This window comes from Amaranthus tricolor, chromosome 1 (genome assembly GCF_026212465.1).
Source record: "Amaranthus tricolor cultivar Red isolate AtriRed21 chromosome 1, ASM2621246v1, whole genome shotgun sequence".
Lineage (NCBI taxonomy): Eukaryota > Viridiplantae > Streptophyta > Magnoliopsida > Caryophyllales > Amaranthaceae > Amaranthus > Amaranthus tricolor.
In genome coordinates this window covers 41,974,349-41,993,549 of record NC_080047.1, presented here as the reverse complement: position 1 = coordinate 41,993,549, position 19,201 = coordinate 41,974,349, and the positions used below count along the sequence as shown (strand labels likewise).

The window sequence follows — 19,201 nt, the reverse complement described above, 5'->3', positions numbered from 1 at the left end:
TTTTGTCCTTGCACTTGGATCAACATTTAACAACAAAATAATCACAAATTCATGTACTAGACGATCTCACTGTGAGATGGACTCCATATATGAATTAAATAGTTAAGCTAATACAAATAATTAGCACATAAACTTATTTTTAGCTCATCACATCGAGAGGCGGTTTCTCGCAAGAGTGGCTCAATATATAATGAAAAGACCCACTAAAGACTGTCTTTCGGAGAGACCGTTTCTTTAGACAATTTGTGCAAAAATAATGGGCGATTCTCATCTTTATACAAATCTAACCCATTAACATCTTAGAAGTCCAATAAAAAAGAATTTTGGGCCTGCCCAATTAAAATTTCCTACCACATACATGTCTTCTCTCATCTTCTTCAACCTCCAACATCCCAAACAATTAAACGTTTTTTTCTCACTTTCCGCCATTATCAAACCTCTGAAAAATGGGAGTATTCAAGAAGGGTTTAGGTGAGATGGGGTTTAACAAAGGAGGAGGTCCTATAAACTGGTTCCCTGGTCACATGGCTGCTGCTACTCGCGCCATTAGAGACCGTCTTAAGCTTGCTGATTTCGTCATTGAAGTTCGTGATTCTCGTGTATGTAAACAAGCATATTTTCTTTCTATCACTTTAATTTCTCTTTTGTGATGTTTGATTGTTCTGTATCTGTATTATCAGATACCATTATCCTCTAAAAATGAAGAACTTCAGCCTCTTCTTTCTGGTAAACGACGTCTTATTGCTCTCAACAAGAAAGATTTAGCTAATCCTAACATTTTACCTGTATGTTTTCTTCATTTTATCTAAGTTTTTTTGTTTAATTATTTGATTTTTTATTTATGATTTTGGTGATTTGTAGTGATATTGTTATTTGTAATTTTGGGAGCAGAAATGGATGCGATATTTTGAGTCTTGTAAGGAAGACTGCCTTTCGATTAATGCACATAGCAAGAGTTCTGTGCAAAAGGTTTGGTTAACATTCAAGATTTCTGATTGTTTGCTCATTTTGATTAAAGCTTTGAATGATTTCATTTATGGCATGTTTGGCATATTGGAATACATTTACAAATTCTGAATTCACCTACATATTATGTTTTCCAAATCCAAAATTTGGAAATGTGGAATTGGGCCAATTTCATTGGTTTACTTTTTAAAAATTCTAAGTAAATAAATAGTACTCTTATCATTTATTTATAATTCATGAAATTGAATATCAAAATTGAATTCTCCATTTTCAATTGAATTCCAGGTTTCCAAGCACTAACCTTAAAGATTTATTTTAGAGATAGATAAACTGATCATAAACTGTCCAGGAAATACAGTCACTTACTAGTTACTTTTTATTGGCAATGTATTCCATTTAGCTGTATAGCGGAAGAGTATAGTGCATGGGAGTATATTTCTATCATATGTCACTCTGGACTGTTTGCTTCACAAGTACCCTGTGTTGGATCCTCAAATTCCGACATGGTATGACACCTGATCACTCTAATCAGAACCAAATTCGTGGAATTTTCTTATGAAATAGCTGTGTTTAACGTTTACACAAGTATTCGAGTTTAACGTAACTTCTATCTAGACTTTCATCACAATGTATGTATTTATGCTAGAGACCTTTATTCACTATCCAATACGATCTTCTTAAGAACCATTTCAAACTGCAATTCAGGTCCAATAGTTAAACCTATCTTATTAAAATTTTCCCTTTAATTCTAGATGTATGCTATGATTGCACAAAATTGTATGTTTGTATTGGCTTCTTAATGAGTCACCCAATTCGGATCATGTATTCATGAGTCATAATTTGGTCAATGTTTCTACTCTGAAAAATTAACCAAGTATACTTAAAACACTTACTTATGAGTAGCTCTCTTCCTTGTAATGTCCCCCAAAAATAAGATGTTAATTTCCCTCTCCTTCATCCATTGTATATGTTTCCTTCATCTTTCTTTTAAAATCCACAATGCTTGTCGTAAATTTGATAGTTTGACTTTTATTTCCCCCTTGACTATTTACTCCCAAATACAAGCATGCCTTATGCTAAGCCAATACTTGACATACTCTTGGTCTCATCCACCAATACGATATCATCTCATTGTCTGCAATTGCTCACACCACGATTTCCCATTCTAAGCTGATCATCTAGTCAATAATTTTAGATGGTATATCATTCTTTGTGATCACCCACTTTCACATGGCTCGTCCTGGATATCTATGCTTATCTGTTATTATTTCGAAGAGAAAAGAGCTTGATGCAGATGCACAAAGTCGTCCAATCAATAATGAGAAAATCTTACGTTCACACAAGCCCTTACATATGTAGTTACTTTTGAATACATATCCTTAACTTTGTCAATCTTTTTAAATTGTATATCACTCTTTGTGATTACCCTCCATAACATGCTTCTTTGGTATGTGATTTTAAATCTTCTCCAAGTCAATGAAAGTTAGGTGCATATCATTGATCCTTGCTGTGTAATACTTCATTGTTTGTCTGATGGGGATAGCTTTGGTTGTATATTGACCTAAAATAATGCCAACTTGGCTCTCTTGAATGCTTGTGCATATCCGCAGTCTATAATCAACCACCGTTTCCCTCAATTTCACAGTAAGACTTGAGTTCTATTTCCGATAATTTGAAAAATCATGTGCACTTTCTTATAAATGGACAAAGTACTCGTTTTTTTATCCACTCTTGTAGCGTTGTGTTCATTGGTCCTCTAAATTGTGTCGAATTGGTAAGCTAAACAATCAGTTCCAAACATACAAGGATCTCCAAGCATTATTTAAAACAATTCTTTAAAAAAATAGCTTTGATCCTCTGGAGGCGCATAGTTGCATGCATGAGGCAAGATGCTGTGCAGCTGTGTGCTTCAACACGTCATGTGCATTAAGCCTTAGCATAGCCTGCCTTCCATCAAACAAAAGCCTATCACATAAAAAACAATAGCATCAAACAAGGATTGCATTTTCTTGTCTCCCAACTCCTCATGTCTTGACCAAGTTGTAAAAATCTGCATTCCAGTGCTTTCATGTAGCTAATAAAGCATTTGATTCTTTAAATTTCCTTCTCCCACACGCTTTATCAAGTGGTTATTCTGGTTGCAAAAATATACAAATTCTCATTGATTTTCCAGTGTTTTGTGATTGCCTGCATCTATAAATCATTGTTTCTGATTCCTAATCATGTCTCAGTTATTGGAACTTGTGGAGTTAAAGCTTAAGGAGGTCATTTCAAGGCAACCTACACTTCTAGTTATGGTAGTCGGTGTTCCCAATGTTGGAAAGTCAGCTTTAATCAACTCCATCCATCGGATTTCAGCTAAGAATTTTCCTGGTAACTTTCCAAAACTGTTATTTGTTCTAAACTTCTCAAGTATCTTAAAGATTCTGAAGTGGTTAGATTTATTTTTTAGCTCATTTCACCCATTTTATCACCATTTCTCATAGTGCAGGAGAAGAGGAAAAAAGCTGTAGTGGGACCACTACCTGGAGTTACACAGGATATTGCAGGATACAAGGTTAAGTGTGCTTTATTCTCTTTGGCTGTTTGTAGAATCATTTAGATCTGTAAAGTATTTCGTGTTCATTAAAGGAACTAAAAGTTTTGAAGTTCAACTAGTTCTGCATATCTAATTAGATGCACCCCTTATTTTCCTCTTTAAGTCAATAATAAAAGATTTTATAACTGTCTTAACACTTGATGTAATTTATTGTTTCAGATTGCACATCAGCCTAGCATATATGTTTTGGATACTCCAGGAGTATTGGTTCCGAGTATTCCAGATATTGAAACAGGGTTGAAATTAGCTGCAACAGGTTTGAAGTTTGTAGTTGCAGCATTGTCTTAAATGGTCTAAATGATCATTTTTTCTGATAAAGCATCACAACTTTATCTCATCCTATTGCTATCATTGGTGTTCTTGCAGGATCTGTTAAAGATTCAGTTGTGGGTGAAGAGCGTATAGCTCAATATCTCCTTGCTATATTGAATTGTCGTGGCACTCCGCTTCATTGGAAAAATTTGAAAGATAAGAAGGAAGAACGTAAGAATCGCTCCGAACATGAGTACAATGTGAAAGATATTTTGCCAAATAGAAGGAAGCCGCCAGATGATTCTGCTGTTCATTACATTGAGGTATAATTTGCTACTTTTGGCAATCCTAGTTCCGACTTTTCCTATCATAGGGTGCCATCTTGAATGTTCTTCTTTCGAGGTTTATACTCGTATAAGTTAACATATAGGTTGTGACCACCTCCGCACCGGCGTTCCTGCCGTGAGCGGTTCAGCTCATAAATTTTTGTTCTTTTTACGGGGATAGAGGGTTGGACGTATTAATATTCCATACTAAGCATTTAATCTGCATGGTGTTTTCAGGATATTGCAACTGAAGTGAGGTGTGCACTTAGTGATTCTTTCTTACAATTTGATGGCGATGTTGAAAATGAAAACGACATGGAGAGTCTTATAGAGTTGCAGTTTGAAGCACTACAGAAGGCTTTTAGAATACCACATACTGCTTCAGAATGTCGTACGAAGGTTTCGAAAAGATTTTTGACATTGTTTAGGACGGGTAAACTTGGTCCTTTCATCCTTGATGAAGTTCCCAATATATGTCAACCTGTATCTTGAACACTCTCCGAGTCTTGTAAGCTGCATTTTAAGCACAACTAATGAATAAATCGATAGCAAGTGATTAATGTGACATTTGCTTATATGTTTCACTATGAAGATAATGGTGAGCTCTCTTTTGTGCTCCACCACCCTCCGCCCTTCATCTCCACCATAAACACCAAAACCCATGACAGTACCATTTGAGTTTGCTAACATTTTTCCTCACAACAGGTCACTTTAAATTTGCTACTGAAAATGACATTTATACCGTTCCTTTGAGTTTGATTTTGCCTAAATATACTCTTTATAGTCCTTAAGATATTACCCCAAAACTTTTATTTAGGAGTAATCTCTAATGGATAGTAGTGAATAATATCAATATAGACTGAAGGCAGAAAGGAGACATCCACTACTACAGAAATAAGAATAGCGGTAACGATTCCAATAGCAGTAACGATTCCACATAGTAGATTTGTGCAAAGAAATTACAAGAATTCGCAAACTTATAGTCAAAAATTGAGAGCAAAAGTGACTAATAAACGAGTATGGCGATTCAAAAACTCCCCTTGATGTACAAATACCAATACCATTTTCGTCAAGAATTAGGCCGATGAGGAACAAAACTGATCGGCAAAAGGAATGGCATATGCCACAATGAATGGCCCTTATCTGTTACTTATTTGACTCTATAAATTCTCTGTACTCTTTCTTCATCTTGACTCCGGGAATCGACCTGGTCATTGCATAATAAAATAGTTAACGACACTTCACAGTATTTGAGCCTCTCTTATACTAAACCGAACTGAATTACTCAAATGAACAAAAGTTGAGTAACGACGAAAGAAATTACGATGAAAAAAACAGGTCCTTAGTCTAATATGTTCCAAGTTGAATGGCGATTTCTATAAAGCATTCATTCATAACTAGATGTGATAATCAACACTATATCCCGCTCATAAAAGCTATGATCAAGATTTGGAGAGGGTTGAATGACGGCAGACCATACACTTATCATATATCCCGCTCATTTTTGGAAAGTACAAGCACATAACGTTTTAAAACAGAGAAATTGCGCATGCACAAAAGTGAAGGAAGCTCTACAGGTAAGGTTAGATGACTAACCTTATCATTTCTTTGTTCTTGAAGAATTGCACACAAGGCGTACCCATAATTCCAGCTGCCTCTGCGATCTCGGGATCCTCCTCAATATCAATTTCAACAAAATGAACGTTCTTGTTGTATTCATCAATCACCTGCCATTTAACGAGCAAAGTTGCATATTAGTTCAAGGCCCTCGAAACTTTTGAGATAACACAAAAGGTGCGACATACTATTCCGATATTAACAAAGAAACAAATATAAACATCCGACCACTTGATAAATCTACATAATCAACTATTTTACAACACACAGATGTTTGTACTTCAATGTGCAAACTATGAAAGTTCACATGAAAGGGAAACCCGGTTCACAAAGCGTCCCCGCAGAACGAGGATTTTAGAAAAAGTCGCACCACAGAGATGTGAAGTAGGCAAATGTTACCTTGCATTTCTGCAAGCGGTTTCTTCCAAAACTTGAACATGCAACTTTTTAATCATACAGGCTAGAGTGACACCCTTCTATTATAATTCGCGTATTATAGAAAAAATCATATCGACTGAATGAAAGAAATCATGTTTACCTTGTTAAGTATGGGCTTTAAGGTCCTACATGGCCCACATGTCGGAGATGTATACAGAACACAAACAAGTCTAGGGCTCTCATGATACAACTTCCGCAAAGCATACTGCCAAGAAATAACAGAAGTAATTATACTGACCGAACCTAAAAGATTTAAACAGACACAAAAGATCAAGGTAGAGAAAGATACCTGGCCTTTGTGCTTCGTAAGGGTAATATCAAAGCCCTCTTGTACATCACGAGGAGTGAGTTCTTTTTTAACCTCTTCTTGTTGTGGCTGTAACAATCATAAAGCATAGCATAAGTTTCGATCCAGTAGTTATAAAGGTGCATTCTTAATGTACCTAAAACTACTAATTGCAGCCGTAGATTTCTCGATGCGCCAATTTTGACCTCCAGTAAAGTTCCGTGTTGTATATAGTATGAATGAAAGACAAGCATAGAGTACCTGATGAAACTCGACAAGTAGATTCTCGCTTGTGAGATATCTTTCAACCGACAAAGCTGCAATACACCCAGATCCAGCCGCAGTAATTGCTTGTCTCCACTCGTGATCCTGCTTACCCGAATCTCGTGTAAGAATTTTTCAGACCAAGACTACTAATTTCATGTATAGCTAAAAAATAGAAATGTACTATGCACTTGTGCAGTAACCACACAATCATCTTTTAGAGGGTATTTTCTGATGGGTGAAGTTCAGATCAGTGTCACATGATTCACTAATTGGTTCGCGATTCGCGAATCGTAAAAAGCAAATTATGGTCGGTTTTAGGCTATTTTTGAACCATTTTGAGCAAATTACGAATCCAAAAAGTGAACCAACTAGCGAATTACATTTCACTGGTTCAGATCAAACATATATCAAACTCGATAATATTCATCTGTGAGAAACTCTGACAATCGTTTAACGAGGACAAGGCAAGGAAGATCACGGTATAATTTAATAACACATAAAATAAATTTTAGAGAATCATACCTGTACATCTCCAGCAGCAAATACACCTTCTACCGAGGTTTTTGCAGTTCCATCCTTCACTAAAATATATCCTGAACCATCAAGCTCAATTTGGCCCTCCAGCAATTGGCTGTTTGGAGTATGACCAATACCATAGAATAAACCTTTGGCCTCAATCACAGATTCATCACCGGTATCAGTTCTTCGCGTCAATATGCCAGAAATTTGACCTTTGGAATTGCCCACAACATCCACTGTTTCTGTGTTGAAATGCACGGTGATGTTTGGGTTGTTGAATACTCTGAAACATTCGCCATAATCAACCTGTTAAACAAACGTTCAAATAGTTGAAAATTAAAAATATGAACTCTTCTATTAAACTTATTTAGACATAAACAACCAAGTTCAGGTAGTATTGGCATGAACAGGTTGAAAAAGTCCCACAATGAAGCTAAACTTCTTTAACGGGGTTGTTCTTGTTATGCTTCCTCCTATTCTAATAAAATGTCCCATTTAATTTTTCACGCTTGCCGATGCACTATTTCAATCCTAAATATCTATAACTATGCTTGGTTAAAAATAAAAAGTCCATATTAATAAAATACACATAAAGACAAATCAAACTAAATCTCACTTGACTATGTTTTAACCTATAGATTGTGAATAAAGTACAAACTAAGAGTTATTGGATTATTTTAACCATTGGTCGTCGAAAGATCAGGAAAAAAAAAAACCTAAGACCCTCATTTTCTCATTGAAAGGCGTAAAGTTTAAGAATGACAATTAGCGTAAGATGATAACAAGAACCACAATAATGTGATCAAGCAAGAACTTCTCTGATTAACAAATGATAGTTCCCGAAGGAACGCCAAGAATATGACCAACATTACCTGCACTCAAGTGATTACCAACATGGTAAAAGTATAATGACAAATACAACGTTCAGGAATAGAAAAGCCTCCTTCACTTGGCCAATTTCTGACACATTGTTTCGGAGTTCAAACAAAAGATGGAGATCAATACTTAAGAATCAAGGGATGGTGGATGAGAAAACAGGAACTTGGTAACTAGGTTGCAATAGAGAACTAACGGCCCGTTTGGTTAACGATACTAATTGGTGATAATGGAAATGATTTGTAGTGTAAATTTTTATGATATGTATTATGTCCATGGTAATGAAAATTTGATCATGAAAACTTATTTTTTTTTCTTCATAATTTTCCATTCCCACCTAATACCACATGCTCAACTGGTAATGCATTAGAATAAATTTTGTGAAGAAAATGAGATTGTTGAAGGAGCACAAGCATGGCCATTAAAATTGTCAAAAGATAATACTACTAAAATTTACACTAACTTTTCATTACCATTCCCACCATTTAGTACTGACTACCAAACGAGTCGTAAGTACACCAAATGGCAAACTTTGCTATTAAATTTAGGATATTCATATGCCTCACAATTATGATTTAATATTGAAGTTGGCATTAAAACACAAACTACGTTATGCACTACTCCTAATCCTTGAATAATGACCATTACTTGCTGTTCAGAAGCGGATACACATCAATAAAATAAGAGCTTGTGATGAGATTAAAGGACTAGATGTGTATAGAAACACTGACCTATCTTGCATGGCTTTTGATGCCCTCAATTCATCTTTACGCACAAGTAAATGAACGTGACGAGCATATTTAGTCAGATATATAGCTTCCTCAGTAGCTGTATCCCCTCCTCCAACCACAGCAAGAACTTGACCCTTAAACAATGGTGATGCACCGTCACATATTGCACATGCACTTATTCCTCTACTCCAAAATTCATCTTCATGGGGTAACCGAAGCCTCTTAGCAGTAGCTCCTGTTGCGACGATCACGGCATGGCTTTTTATCTGAAAATGAAGATGACTGTGAGTCATTAACTAAGGTTCCATTATACCTGATTATAGCAAATGCAACATAAGATCTCAAGGGGTATAAAAGTATTAAAATACACTCAAACTCTTTAATCACATAAGGTTCGTATATAATTATCAATTGTTTGCAAAGTTTAATGGTCATTTAGAATTACATGTTAGTTGTCAGTTGAGTCATTAGGAACAAACAAAAGTAACAAATACTAATCATAATGAAAGAAACAAGTCAAAATTCAAAATTCATCTAACACATGACATTATTATCAAAGCAACAAGACAAAAGCTCTCAAATGATAAGACATGGATAATTCCATATTTGACCTATAAATATGGATAATCCATATTCTACTGAACCATGAGTCTTTTTCTGGATCCTTTATCTGAATCACAATCTCCAACAATTTCTGAATAATCTAACACTGACATACGAAACAATGGTAACTTACGAATGCGTAATTCATCTCTCAGCAATGCCTTCTACTATCATGAAACTATTATACCAATCATGATAGGGTTGACTATGTCTTAGATGTATGTCAATAGGATCGAGAAAAGCCAATAAACTATTATTCCATTCAAATATAAGAATTCTATATTCCTATCTCCAACTGAAAAATCAGAGATAATTTTGCTTTGATTAGTTGAAATTAGAAAGAGGATCAAGAAAATCCAATAAGGAGAGAAAAAATCCCCCAAAAAATGACCAAAAAGAAAGTGAAAGGAGATGAAGAATTGGTAACATAGCAACAATTTCTGGGAACACATTAAAGAATTTGACCAACAACGTTAATCTATCTAAGCATCACAAATAGAAGATATTTATGACACAAATTCATTTCTAAAGGGTACTTCAAAGTCTCCATTGCCAGCAAAATCACAAAGTGCACATATTGCAGTTTTGTAAAGTAAGTGTTAGTTCGATCTGTAGATTGTTGTAGTAAACAATAAACTAGAGAAAGAACTTCGACTAGTGTAGTGAAATGCCACACTAAAAAAGTTTCACAAAATGTGATTAGGATGAAATAAAGTTGTAACAAATAAGTCAACGCACAAGCTATAGCCAGTAAGCCGACCCAAATTTTATCTACCCATAACCCATCTTGGCACAAACCATCACCCCTCAACCCCACCGATGATAATCCAACAAAAAAAAAAAAGATTTAGGAAAGTTGTAAAAAGAACATTAGTTAAACACCCTCCAATTAAAGGTTTGAATCAAAGTTCAGAACGAGGAAATATTTACCTCACGCTCACTGCTTCGTACAGTAAACGGACGATTTTTTACGTCAAGAAATTCAACATCTTCTTGATGTAGCTCTGCTCCCCATCTTTCCGCTTGCCGACGCATCCTACATCCAAAAAGATTCCAAGTTATGAACTTCAGGAAAAGAAATTTCACTAAAACCAAAAAATAGACAAAATAATTAGACAAATGTACTCTAGCTAAACCTGTCCATTAAATCAGGGCCGGTAATTCCATCTGGAAAACCTGGAAAGTTCTCCACTTCTGTGGTAGTCATTAACTGTCCACCAGGTACACCTCCCATTTGAAACCCCTCAAAAACTACCGGTTTTAAGTTAGCACGGGCTGCATAAATTGCTGCTGTATATCCAGCAGGACCAGAGCCAATTATCACTACATTTTCAATGCCTGTGCCTGCAAGTTGTAAAGCACCTAGGGCTAGCATTATATCCTTTTTGCTTCCGACCAATTTCATGACTATAAAAACAATGACAACAGCACTCCATACCCCAATTTCATTGAATAAATCTCGGCTAGGTGCGGTTTGGATGGGTTAAACATAAGCAACAGTGTCACATGATTTGTTAATCTCCCCGCGAATCGAAAAAAGAACTATCATGTTACAAACATATAGTGGTACACAGTTTCACCCTTGTAAAAACAAATAGGTTGTTTCCAATTGACCCTTGATAGCAAGGATCACTTGCATCTCAGATAAGAAGTGCACATGTTGTGATGAGTCATTTCAATATGGTCCATTCTAATCTGAAACTAAAAAACTACGAACTTGTGACTACATGGAAAATAAGTTGCAAAAAATTAAAAGATCAAACGATGTCGAACAAGTCAAAGACAAAGCCGTAAACAACTATAAGTACTTCTATTACACTTAAACCAAAGCTTGCAAATTCTTCCTTGACAACAAATAGAATTAACTAGACATATTGTGCCACAATTTGGCATGATGTTTCATGACAAAAAAATTATCAACTTGTTCACCAGGCCTCATTTGAATGCAACTCAAACCGAAAGTAACCCAAACATTCAACCTATTGAAATTTCACAAGTTTCAAAGGAATCAAGCATCATTAACAAATCAAAGGATTATCATACACGAATACAGATAGATGTATCATATTGTGCTCCAAGACAACTCACCAATTACCATGGTCATAAAACAACATTGGGTGGAAAACATACTATGCACATTAGGTAAGAACTAAGAACAAATTATAGTGGAAATGGTAACTGAAAAAGATTGAATATTGAAATAATTAACTCTAAAATTAGGATTCCATCTTGTCGACTCCAATCTGTTGGGATTATAAGGTTTTAGCATTGTTGTTGTATACTACAGCCAGCAGACAAATGCACTACAGTAATTCTCATTAATATAACAAAATTAAGCAAAATAAAAATCAAAAGTATAGAGAAAAAACCCACTTGGGGAATGATTTAATCTACAAAAGGTAAATTCTGTTCGCATTAATTCATCACTCATAAACAATCTATCAAAAGAACAGGAAATTGTACATTTTTCAATCAAAACATCCACAATACTGTTCAAAACATTGCAATAAGCTTCAAAACCTCCAAAAAGAGAAACCCAGAAATATTATAAGAAATAGGGAAAACCTTTAGAAGATTGGACATCTTGAGAGGAAGTAGCAGCATCAGCTCTGATGGAAAACCGTTTATTGAAACTAAAAGCTCTAACAGAGTTGACTCGGATGGAAAACCGGCGATTCAACCAGGTATTTGCTCCCAAAAAGAGTAGATTGGTATTGCTACTAGAATGAACAGAAGGTGAGAGTGAAGAGGAAGAGAAAGAGGTAGGAGGAAACTGACTAGAGGTACCGAGTCCGAGTCCCATCACCCGAGTGGCCATTACTGCTTCCGAGTTAAGCTGAGCCACTCAGTCTCTCTGGCTGCTTATCTTATTGTAAGGAAACAGAGACAGAAAGGAGTAAAGGGAATGAATCGCCACAACCCACGATAGTTCAAAAGATAACGCTTTTTGAGTTTTGATAAAACTCACTTCTCAGCCATACATACATAACTCCGATTTTCATGTGCACTTGCAAGTGTATAAGAGGCGGGTTCGATTCTTACCACCACTTAGATGTGGGTAGATTAAATCGGACTTTGTAATGAAATTCGATTTGATCCGACTTAATGATAGATATACATTTATATAAAGAATCAATATGAGTATAAGATGTAATTTTAAACTGATTTAAAATATCTGACCTAAAATCGATCCGATTTTAGTTCCTTCTTTCTCTTGAAGTCTATTAAGAAATTTGTATTTTGAAATCGAGATAAACACAAGGACATGGTTATTAATGTTTTGGATATTATAAAAACACGTTTTAGAATTTTTCACCGGTAAATAGAATTTGTTCAAAGTGATGTCCGAATTAACTTAAAATGTTAGAGTGAGTGACGTAGTGTAATATAGATTAACAAATTTTATGAACAATGTAGGGTTGGGTTTTTTTAGGAAAATAACAAATAACTAAATTTGTTGAGGTCATGGGCGGATCTACCCTTGGGCCTCATGGGGCACGTTCTCTAGGGAAAATTTAAAAATAAAATGTTAAACGCCTATATCTTTTGTAGTTTTCTCATTTTTCCTAACCTTTACTCACATTAAAACCCTAAAACTTCCATAAAACCACAACTCATCGAGAGACGGTGTAACGGTCCGGTTTAAGTGACCCGGAAATCCATATGAAAATACAAATTCCGGTTCACCCTTTTTGGACTCTAGAGAAGACTTTTCTCTAGGACCGTCAACGTTCCGTCGATAAAGAAATATAGATAAACAGAATGCAAGACCAATGTGAAAGGTAATAAGTCAGCGGAAACTCTAACGTACAACTCGAGAGCCTAGAGGCCTCTAAACAAACTAATCGAAATAGCGGAAGCGAAAAGAAAACTATCTCTTTTGTTACATTAATTACAGAGATTTTGTCTATTCATAATCTAATATAAAAGATAATACATAGTCTTGCTTATTACGGGTTCTACGTCGAGATCTCACTCCAGACCCCACCTGCAATCACCCTACTAGTCGTCGTAAGACAACACATAGTAGGTTCCAAAGAAACAAACCAATACACGTCAGAGACATCATACAATTATCAATCAGGTTGAAAACAAGCACATTGTTCTTCCTAGCATGCATAGGCTCTAATACATTATTATTAATTAATCCCAACTTGTAACGTTGCCCGTCCTGTTCGGGTCGTTCAAGTATAAACCATTCATTTTTAGATAATTCCAACTTGTAACGTTGCCCGTCCTGTTCGGGTCGTTCAAGTATAAATTCAAATATTTTTGGAGGAATACACTTGGGAGAGCTAATCCCAAGGCAACCACCGACCTAAGACGTTGCCCGTCCTGTTCGGGTCGCCAAAGGCTAAAGTATGCATACCCCCATGGTGACCGTAATGATCCAAAACTGCCATGGGAACAAATAATTATAATATTCCAAACCAAACTTTAACCCCTTTGGGTAACATAACCAAACGTCAACCCCTTTGGGTGACAAACACACAAATTCTCAATTTCCAATTAATTTCCTTCAAATTATTTGAGATGTCTAATCCTTATGTGATTTACAAGCCTCGATTAGAAATGAAACAACACTACTTGCACAACCACATAAACAGTATGGTCTAAGCGTGTACCTTTAAGCGCTGCAACAACGAAGTTCAAGCACGACAGAAATTTCGCCCTCTTATGAATCGAGGTCCTAAATAACACACACACAAAACGATCACGTATTAGGACGTGTTTACACATTTAATCCACCCCATACGCCAAAATATCACTAAGACTAGATAATTTTTAATTGTTTACATCTAATTCCCAAAGGTTCCAAATTCCACATTCTGACCAGAAACTTTAAGGGCCATTTCGGACAGATTAGAAAATTCAAACGAAAAATCCGACTTCGCCATTGCGTTCGGAACGCGTCAATTACCTTGGGTACCAATTTTCGTAATTTCTAACATTCATTTACTATTTTTAATTATTTTAAGCGTTTAACGAGTTTTTAACGCAACGGGTAATTAAAACAACAACGAAAACACACCCGACACTCGGATCGGGGCGCCACCACCGAGGCAGCAGTTGCTGTCCGGAATCCCCTTTTACTTTAATTATTATTATTATTTTTTTTATTTTATTATTCGAATTATTAAATCCTTTTTAAATCTCATAATCTACACACCAACCGAAACCGAATTTTCATTCTACTAAAATAAAACAAACAAGACCAATTTTCCTATCACACAACCACTTGATATTTCCACACATTTGGCAATATACAAAGTCCATCAACAATCTAAGCCATCATCAAAACATAAGGCTAACAACTTAAGACATACTCATCCTCAAGATCTTCAAGAACATTTAAAATTTCATAACCATGATAAGTAAATTAAATATTTGATCCCCTTAACAAATTTAAATTTTGTAGAGAATCATAAACCAACATTTTTTTTTATTTTAAATCGAACATATATATATAAGGACAATCCTTTAAACAAATCAAATTTTGTTAAAGGATTTATAAACTCATGGATACTTACATCACTTAATCCACACACTTAAAATTTCATCTAACAAACTAAAATCTTGTTAGAGAAATATAAATCGTAAAATAAATTCAATTTAACATTTGAATAGACTTTATTCTTATAACAAATTTAAACTTTGTTAAAGAATGTAAATCAAGGAAAATTTTGCATAACAGAAATATGATTTAACCCTTTTAACAAATCAATTTTATCAAAGGATTATTAAAGAAAACTTATATAAAATACTCAATCCTCCTAATAAGTCATAGGATATCATCATATTGAAAGAAATATTATATAATCTCATACTAGAATTTCTTATAAATAAAATTTATAAATAACAACTCAACTTACTTACCCTTTGATTTGAAGATTGGATTGAACAAAGTTTTTTTTTTTTTTCTTCTTGAATACCGAAACAAGAGCAAGAAAAGAGGAAAATTTTCTGAATTTTGTTCACCTTGAAAGCTTAGGAAAAGTGAGGAAACTCAAATGATGCTTAAGGATTAATAGGCACTTAAGAGGTGAGCTTAATGTGCCATAATACTCACTTATGAGAGGAGTTACAAACTCCTCCCATTCCTCCTCACAACAACCGGCCACCCCTTCACTCCCCTCTCAATTATTATTTTTTTTTAATTTAATTTAATTAATTAATTAAGTCATTATTATATTATTGTTAAAATAGAAAGAAACGTTACGCGATAGCCTCGTACGCGATAAAACTCGTTACCGTTAAAATTTTAACTCACTTTATTTCTTAAAATTATCTATGTGAAATAATATAATTTAATAATACGTATTTATTTTATTTTATTATATTATTTCTTAAACCCGATAAATTACGGGGTGTTACAGACGGAGAGTATTGTTATCTTCCCACGCTAAAACTATGTGGCATAGTTTGTTACTCAATCCGCCCCTTTTATTTTGCTCTATTTTTCATTTTAATTTGTTATACTGATTTTGCATCATTTTTCATTTAAAAATTTTCGCATTGATTTTGCACCATTTTTCATTTTAATTTGTCTCTTAAACTCTCTCTCCATCCTAACTACTCATTTCTATCTTCCACTTATTTTTTGTTTTATTCTTCAACTTAATTTTTCTTTTCCACTAAATTTCACTTGTATTGCACTACGTGCAAAATAAGAGGGACAAAGGAAGTAATCATTAATATTCTCGAATCTTGTTAGACATTATGATTTTGAATTTGATTTTTTTTTTCTTATGTTTCTTCTTTAATTTTTATCATTAGACATTAATTGATTAATATTTTTAAAATGTTATATTTGCTAAAATGTTCTTTAATTTTTATCATTAGACAATAATTGATTAATGTTCTTAAAATGTTATCGACTTATTTCCACTAAATTTCACCTGTATTGCACTAAGTGCAAAATAAGAGGGACAAAGGAAGTAATCATTAATATTCTCAAATCTTGTTAGACATTATGATTTTGAATTTGATTTTTTTTTTCTTATCTTTCTTCTTTAATTTTTATCATTAGACATTAATTGATTAATATTTTTAAAATGTTATATTTGTTCAAATGTTCTTTAATTTTTATCATTAGACAATAATTGATTAATGTTCTTAAAAGGTTATCGACTTATTTCCACTAAATTTCGCCTTTTCCACTAAGTGTTGTTAATTTTACTATCCAAACTCTGTTGAAATTGCCGCAAAATTTTTTTCATAAGTAGTGAAAATTGAACTTTTATTATTAAATTTTAAGTCTTTTTCAGAATATTAAGGCTTAGATAAAAGATATTAGTCATCATTGAAAGGTCACAAATAGATGGTAATAGGTACTTTGTACTAACTAGATAAACAAACAATAACGAAAACACCTCTTGTTTTTTGGTTTCTAACAAAATTCAGTTTAGTTGAATTCGATTCTAATATATGAAGCTAATTTAATATTAAGTAGAAATAGTTATAAGCTGGATATGAATCGACTCTAGACACCTTTATTTTGTGTGGAACCAAATTCAATCATATACCCATATAGTCTAAAAATTTTGACAATATGCAAATCTGTCATGTATGATGTGTTTAAGGTCCTGAATGAGTCGAGTCTTAAATTGCTCATACTCTACCTTTATATTTTAATAAAGTCTAAAATGAATCTATAAGTTGTATGTAGGTTTAAAATGGATTCAAACAAATATAAAATAAATCTAAAAGAATCTAAATTAGATCGGCTAGAAGTCGCTCTAAGTTAGGTTCAAGATCTATAGAAAGTTTTGGTTTTGAATACTTTCGATTTAGATTCTAATTAAGCCGCATTGAGTCTAAAGAAAAATTAGACTTAAAACCTAGAATTAAAATTATATTAGTCTAATAGAATCTTATACTCATGTTCTTTCCTAAAAGTAGTATAATATATTAAACGATTATGGGTTAGCTTAGTAGTTAAATTTTTTTTTCCTTTTTACTCTTGTGACAAAATTCAATTCTTACCCCCTAACAAAATAATTTGTTCCGATGTTGTCTAAGTAGTTCTCCAACCTAGCCACGAAAAAAATATAACAGATTAAGTTCGATTCATTTTTACTAAACTTATTAGGCGCAATATTGCACTATATATTTTTCTCTCCAATTATTCACTTTTGTACTTTTTAGACTATCAACATCGCATATCACTGTAGGCTTCTAGTGTAAAATCTATCTTGTGGTACACATGCCACCAACTAGGGACAACAATTAGATATACGTTAGATTTTATCGAAATTAGAGTCGAAGTCGTATTAAATTTTCGATTTTCTTTATGAGATTTTACTCAGGTGTCAAAATCTTAGTGCGAGTCGGATTCGGTATTGGACTTTTTTTTGTCGAATTCAAATTGAAATGCTTTTCTTAGATCAAATTTGGACTAATTTTGCAATCCCTACTACCACCAACCAATATTCAAAGAAAGTACCAAAATCCCGGCCATTTCACCTAACAATTATAATAATGTTTTAGTACTCAAAAAGCTATGAAGTCTTGTATGCATGTTCTGGAATTTATAGATTTTTATTCATAAAACAATACTCCTTATAGTTGTTGATTTGTAATGTGGATGTCGAGAAAAACATTGATAAAATTTTAGAGCACTATTTTTGTTTTAATTTAGAGATGTTAACTGGTGTAATGTTATATAAACGTAACCTAAATTGCTAATTTATTGAATAATATAATTTTATTAATATAGTATTTTAATCTCATTAAACTAATAACAACTATTCAAACTACTACACAGAACATGCTTTTAATATCATAACTCAATTGAGCAGTTTAAATGATTATGCTATTGAAAACTCCAAATTGCATCTAAATGTGAAGAAGTACTATATGTTCTTTTTTATTAATCCCATTACTTTTTTCACAATTTTCAAATTAATTTTTTGAGTATTAAAAACTCTAAATACGCATTATAAAAACTATAAAAATTATATGATAAAAATGTATACGTTAAGACGATTCTAACAAGATCTCACATAGACTATTTTATTCTCATATATCGTCTATTAAAATTTAAGTCAAATTTCTCCGCTTAAAGTGAAATATTCTAAATAAGAACACTAGAAAACAAAGAAAATAATATTTATTTGTGAGTATATAGTATTATTTATTATGGGTGACTTGGAACCCACCACTTCATGATGTCTATTAGTAATTAGTAATGTATAATTTATGTCATGAATAAATATAACTAAGCTTGATGGAGTAAGACAAGTTAAGATTTTGAATTATTATGTGCATGCATGCTTGGGATTTGGGAAGGCAGTACACTGTACACAGTACAATTTTTCAACTACTTTTGGACACATCTTCATTCAAAGTTCAAACTTGAAGAAATTGACGTCCTAAAAGGGCATATGTGTTCATACACAATTTTTTTAATAAATTTGCCAAAAATTATCTATAAAATCCTTCTAATATGATCTTGAAAGTCTGATTGTTAATTTATAGTAGTAGGTTAATAAATTTACGTGGACGATAATTGAAATTGATATATTTGTTATGTAGTCGATACTTATCTTTTGAGACTATGATTCTAACTTGACATTGTTGTGAGGTTAATTAACAAGTGACAAACTCGTGTGAGTTTCTTCACTATTTTTCCTTTCTCCATACATAAACAAGTAGTCAAACATAAATCATAAAATATAAAGAAATATTAAAATTAACATATACTATTTAAATATGGACT

General features: G+C 33.5%; 2 protein-coding genes across 3 annotated transcripts; one reads left to right on the top strand and one right to left on the bottom strand.

Moving 5' to 3' along the window:
* Window positions 1-325: 325 nt before the first annotated feature.
* Window positions 326-4,708, top strand: LOC130813393 (short integuments 2, mitochondrial). 2 transcript variants are annotated; one of them, XM_057679224.1, is made up of 8 exons: window positions 326-599; window positions 681-785; window positions 892-969; window positions 3,198-3,339; window positions 3,453-3,523; window positions 3,725-3,821; window positions 3,932-4,140; window positions 4,381-4,708. In XM_057679224.1, exons 1-8 carry the CDS (start codon window positions 447-449, stop codon window positions 4,633-4,635), a joined length of 1,110 nt encoding a protein of 369 aa, XP_057535207.1. In that variant the 5' UTR covers window positions 326-446; the 3' UTR covers window positions 4,636-4,708. The 2 variants fall into 2 exon arrangements, with proteins under 2 accessions (XP_057535207.1, XP_057535216.1); XM_057679233.1 differs by lacking the exons at window positions 326-599; window positions 681-785; window positions 892-969 and adding an exon at window positions 985-1,472.
* A 322-nt stretch (window positions 4,709-5,030) lies between these two features.
* On the bottom strand, window positions 5,031-12,452 carry LOC130813389 (thioredoxin reductase NTRC). The gene is made up of 10 exons (XM_057679221.1): window positions 12,046-12,452; window positions 10,617-10,824; window positions 10,411-10,516; window positions 8,878-9,143; window positions 7,274-7,553; window positions 6,746-6,853; window positions 6,488-6,574; window positions 6,299-6,403; window positions 5,740-5,870; window positions 5,031-5,350 (listed from the first exon to the last, which is right to left on the bottom strand). The coding sequence occupies exons 1-10, from the start codon at window positions 12,296-12,298 to the stop codon at window positions 5,290-5,292; spliced, it is 1,605 nt and encodes a 534-aa protein (XP_057535204.1). The 5' UTR covers window positions 12,299-12,452; the 3' UTR covers window positions 5,031-5,289.
* Between the last annotated feature and the right edge of the window lie 6,749 nt (window positions 12,453-19,201).

Coding starts and splice junctions, on each gene's coding strand:
- LOC130813393 (XM_057679224.1), top strand. CDS start 447: ATGGGAGTATTCAAGAAGGGTTTAGGTGAGATGGGGTTTAACAAAGGA. Junction 3,340..3,452: donor TTCAGCTAAGAATTTTCCTG/GTAACTTTCCAA, acceptor CATTTCTCATAG/TGCAGGAGAAGAGGAAAAAA. Junction 3,822..3,931: donor GTTGAAATTAGCTGCAACAG/GTTTGAAGTTTG, acceptor GTGTTCTTGCAG/GATCTGTTAAAGATTCAGTT.
- LOC130813389 (XM_057679221.1), bottom strand. CDS start 12,298: ATGGCCACTCGGGTGATGGGACTCGGACTCGGTACCTCTAGTCAGTTT. Junction 6,575..6,745: donor TACTTGTCGAGTTTCATCAG/GTACTCTATGCT, acceptor TGATTGTTACAG/CCACAACAAGAAGAGGTTAA. Junction 5,351..5,739: donor AAGAACAAAGAAATGATAAG/GTTAGTCATCTA, acceptor TGCAATGACCAG/GTCGATTCCCGGAGTCAAGA.